Below are 5,000 nucleotides of genomic sequence, written 5' to 3' on the forward strand. Positions count from 1 at the left end.
TGTGTGTGTGTGTGTGTGAGAGAGAGAAATGGTTTGACAATAACACACCACTCCAAGAGGATCAATGGGTGAAGCTGAGGAGGGGGGACGCTCGTTTCCATGGCAACCCCTTGGCCCTGCCAAACAGCTACCCTCATTTTGTGACAATAGTCTTAGGTCTGTGTGTGTGTGAGAGAGAGAGAAAGAGAGAGAGAGAAATGGATGGAGAGAGAGAATGAAAGAGAGCGAGAGAGAGAGAGTACATAGACACCAGAAGTATTTGGGCAGCTGCAAATCAATGCTTTAACAATGTCTCCAGTGTGCTGTGTCTGGGTATATATGGGTTTTGAGATGAGTGTGTGTGTGTGTGTGTGTGTGTGTGTGTGTGTGTGTGTGTGTGTGTGTGTGTGTGTGTGTGTGTGTGTGTGAGTGTGAGTGTGTGTTTGTGTATGAACTATAGATGAGCCATTGCAGGAAAGATGAAGAGCAAGAAAGGAAAAAGAGATAGAAAGCGGCTCAGAGTGAGAGAGAGACAAACAGAAAAAGAAAGAAAGAGAGAGAGAGTTAGGTAAAGACTCGTTTTTTCCATCCCCTGTTTAAATATACTGAAAGGATGAGAACACACCCACACACACACACACAGCACACCCACACACACACATCCACACATCCAAACACACACACATGCACACACCACATACACACACAGCACACCCACAAACACACATGCACACACCCACACATGCACACACCCACACACCACACACAGACAGCACACACACACACACACATGCACACACACACACACACACCCACACACACACACATATGTAAAGCGTATCGTGTTTACTGTCCTGTGTTATTGCCTGATGTTTATCTTTAGTCGCAGAACAGAAGCGTGTTCATGCTGACACAAACACAAAAACTACTACATCTCACATCACACACAAACACACACACACACACACACCGACTCTCGCACACATATGCACGCGCAGTCTAAACGCAGTCACGTTTCCTATTAAAAGCCAGGTTGACCAATCTCTTCATCAATCATTTAAATTTTTACGTAACATCACCTTGTGGCTAGACCTTCAAAGGAGCTATAAATGACACGCCTGTACACACTGAGAAAGCGAAAAGTGTGTGTGTGTGTGTGTGTGTGTGTGTGGTGGAGTTGACTCTGTGTTTTCAATGTTTTTTTATAAGAGCCACAGTGACAGCGATGCTGAAGTAATTACTGTGGCGAGTTTTTCTTCAGTATGAGAGGGTGTAAACAGACAAAGGGACACCAGAGGCTGTGTGTGTGTGTCCGTGTACCTGAGTGTGTGCATTTGAATGTGTCTCTGTGTGTGTGTGTGTGTGTGTGTGTGTGTGTGTGTGTGTGTGTGTATGTGTGTGTGTGTGTGCGTGTGTTTGTGTGTGTGTGTGTGTGTGCGTGTGTGTGTGCATTTGAATGTGTGTGTGTGTGTGTGTGTGTCCCATATCATACATCTATTGTAGAAGCCCTAATATGTCCTTCAATAGTTTCTGAGCATTAATGAATTATATACAAATTAGATACAATTCATTTTAATTCAATTTTATTTATATAGCGTCAAAACAATACAATTGTCTCAAGGTGCTTTACCTCGCCTGAACCCCCCTTTGAGCAAGCATAATGGCGACAGGGGCAGGGAAAACTCCCTTAAGCAGAACCACGGTACATAAGGGGGGGGGGGGGGGGCAAACAGACACACATAAGGGGGGGGGGGGGGGGGGGCAAACAGACACACATAAGGGGGGGCAAACAGACACACATAAGGGGGGGCAAACAGACACACATAGAGCAAACATGGGGGAAGGAGTGTAAATATTTTAGCCTTCTGAGAAAAGTCTTTTTTGCTTTGGAAGATTCCTAACTGAGGGAAATGACCCAGAAGTATGTAAGTGGCAGCCATGATAAGAGCTGGTTGAACTCTTTCAATGCTTAGGAGAGGTGTTTCAGTGCCTCCTTCCTTCCATATCTCCTTTAGCATAGGATACACTGGAGCATCCTTTAGCATTGGGCACTGGAGCCTCCTTTAGCATTGGGGACACTGGAGCCTCCTTTAGCATTGGGGACACTGGAGCCTCCTTCAGCATAGGGGACACTGGACCATCCTTTACAGAAGGAAAGGAGATAATGCTTTCCCACAATTCCCTGCGGCAGCCGTCACATAATTAGGTAGTCTCGTGTTTTAGTGCGGTCAGATTCTCTTAGCACAGCAGTTGTCTTTTCTTAAGTCCTAATAAATTCTTCTTCTCATCTTACCTTGACCTCATGATGTTTTTCACTGAGGTCAAGTAATAATGCTTAGGAAAAGACAGGATGTCATTTTTTGGACTATTCTACACATTGAGTCTTCCACAGGGAACCTGTTTTCACTGTTGACTTGCAGATTATCCTCTCATCATGTTGATGATGGTTTTGTGTGCTGCCCCCTGCAGGTCTGGATGACTGTCTGCAGCAGTACATCAAGAACTTTGAGCATGAGAAGGTTGGCGGCGAGCAGCTGCTCCGGATCACACACCAGGAGCTGGAGGACCTGGGCGTGTCCCGCATCGGACACCAGGAGCTCATACTGGAGGCCGTGGACCTGCTGTGCGCTCTGGTGAGGATGGACACACACAGTCAAACACACACACACACTCACACACACACACACACACACACACACACACACACACACACACACACACACAGTTAAACACACACACACACACACACACACACACACACACACAGTTAAACACACACACACACACACACACACACACACACACATTTACATTTACATTTACATTTACATTTACATTTTACATTTAGTCATTTAGCAGACGCTTTTGTCCAAAGCGACGTACAAGGGAGAGAGCAGTCAGGCTACGAGCAATAGAGACCTAGTGTAACAATAAATACTATTTTACATAAGAAGTAGAAAAAAAAGTGCAGGAATGTAACTTCTGTAAGTGCAGCGTAAGTACTAGTAGAAGTGCAAGTTAGGAAGGGAGGTGCTCTCTGAAGAGTTGGGTCTTCAAGAGCTTCTTAAAGGTAGAGAGGGACGCCCCTGCTCTGGTAGTGCTAGGCAGCTCGTTCCACCAACGTGGAACTACGAATGAGAATAGTCTAGATTGCCGTACTTGCACAGACGGCAGTGCCAAACGACACTCATTAGACGAGCGCAGCATCCTGGGGGTAACATTTGCCCTTACAAGAGCATTTAGGTAGGTGGGAGCAGAACCAGCAATTACTCTGTAGGCAAGCATAAGTGACTTGAACTTAATGCGAGCAGCTACCGGCAGCCAGTGGAGCTCAATGAGTAGTGAGGTGACGTGTGCCCTCTTACACATACACATACACGTACACATACACTCACACACACACACACAGACACACACACACACACACACACACACACACACAGCATACCACTTTACTCTGTAAGTCTTTACAGAAGACTATGGAGTTTAGGCTATAGAGTTTAAATTGATGCTGCTTGCAGTGTTTATAGACAACCTTACATTGGTTGCAGCCATTACATTTAATCTGGTATTTACAGTACTTATAGACCACCTGTCTTTCCTTGTGTCAGGGCTTTTCAGGGCTCAGGCCACACTGTGTGTAGCTAGCTTTACTCAGGCCGCACTGTGCGTAGCTATCTTTACTCAGGACGCAGTGTGTGTAGCTATCTTTACTCAGGACGCAGTGTGTGTAGCTAGCTTTACTCAGGACGCAGTGTGCGTAGCTAGCTTTACTCAGGACGCAGTGTGTGTAGCTAGCTTTACTCAGGACGCAGTGTATGTAGCTAGCTTTACTCAGGCCGCACTGTGTGTAGCTAGCTTTACTCTGGCTGCAGTGTGTGTAGCTAGCTTTACTCGGGCCACAGTGTGTGTTTAAACAGGTTGTGGTGCGTATAGACATCTTTCCTCTGCTTGTAGTTTTTCAGACAGCTGTGAGTTGTGGTTTTACAGTGAGTGCTCTGCTGCAAGGCTTGAACAGTCCACCTGATTGTGTGTGTGTGTGTGTGTGTGTGTGTGTGTGTGTGTGTGTGTGTGTGTGTGTGTGTGTGTGTGTGTGTGTGAAGCCCTCGGTCTGCTCTCATTCTGTCAGGGAACACCATGCCTCCAGTGCCATGTCTGTATTTTTAGTTATTTTTCAACATTAGCTTGCATTTTCCTCCTCTGCCCGCAGCCCGTGTGTGTGTGTGTGAGTGTGTGTGAGTGTGTGTGTGTGGGTGTGTGTGTGAGTGTGTGTGTCATTGTTTTCCTACAGAGTAAAGTGTGTGTTTTGTCTTGGTCTGTCTGTTGGAGCTGTATCTGTCTCACACTGTTTATTAGCCACTGAGGGGTATTATTTCATGAGAGGGGGGCTTTTGTTTCACTGAGGGGTGTTATTCTGTGAGAGGAGGGCTTTTATTTCACGTTATCTTCCTCCTCTTTGATCTTTGCTTCCATTTGTAATTGACTCCTGAGAAAACAAACATTCATAATCCGCTGTAATCCCAGGGATTATTCTATTCATTTACCTCTGCCACCTCGCAAGCGTGCACACACACACACACACGCACATACACACACACTCAGACACCTTATACAAGCAAGCTAACACTCTATCTCTCTCTCTCTCGCTCTCTTTCTTCCTTGCTCCCCTCTCCGTGTCACCTGCACACACACACACACACACACACACACACACACACACACATTACACACACAATTATGTGATTTATTTTCTTATTATTACCAGGAACTGGGATGCCTGTGACTATCAGAACAATGTGGGAGGGAAAGAGAGAAAGCGACAATAAAGGGAAAGACTTGTGTGTGTGGGTGTGTGTGTTCCCATGTGTAATTTTGTTTGTATAAAAGTGTGTGTGTTCCTGTGGATGTGCATGTTCCTGTGTGGTGTGTGTGTGTGTGTGTGTGTGTGTGTGTGTGTGTGTGTGTGTGTGTGTGAGTTGTGTTGTGTGTGTGTGGTGCGGTGTGTGTGTGTGTATGTGTGT

The 5,000-nt window shown here is 45.9% G+C and overlaps 1 protein-coding gene across 1 annotated transcript in view; it reads left to right on the forward strand.

The window, feature by feature from the left end:
- Positions 1-5,000, forward strand: part of cnksr2b (connector enhancer of kinase suppressor of Ras 2b) — a 78,580-nt gene that overhangs the window by 25,143 nt on the left and 48,437 nt on the right. The window contains exon 2 of the mRNA XM_031572333.2: positions 2,449-2,612. Coding sequence (XP_031428193.1) covers positions 2,449-2,612 — 164 coding nt within the window. The remainder of the gene's footprint in view (positions 1-2,448; positions 2,613-5,000) is intronic.

The sequence above is a fragment of the Clupea harengus genome, chromosome 8, assembly GCF_900700415.2.
Source record: "Clupea harengus chromosome 8, Ch_v2.0.2, whole genome shotgun sequence".
In the NCBI taxonomy this organism is placed as follows: Eukaryota; Metazoa; Chordata; class Actinopteri; order Clupeiformes; family Clupeidae; genus Clupea; species Clupea harengus.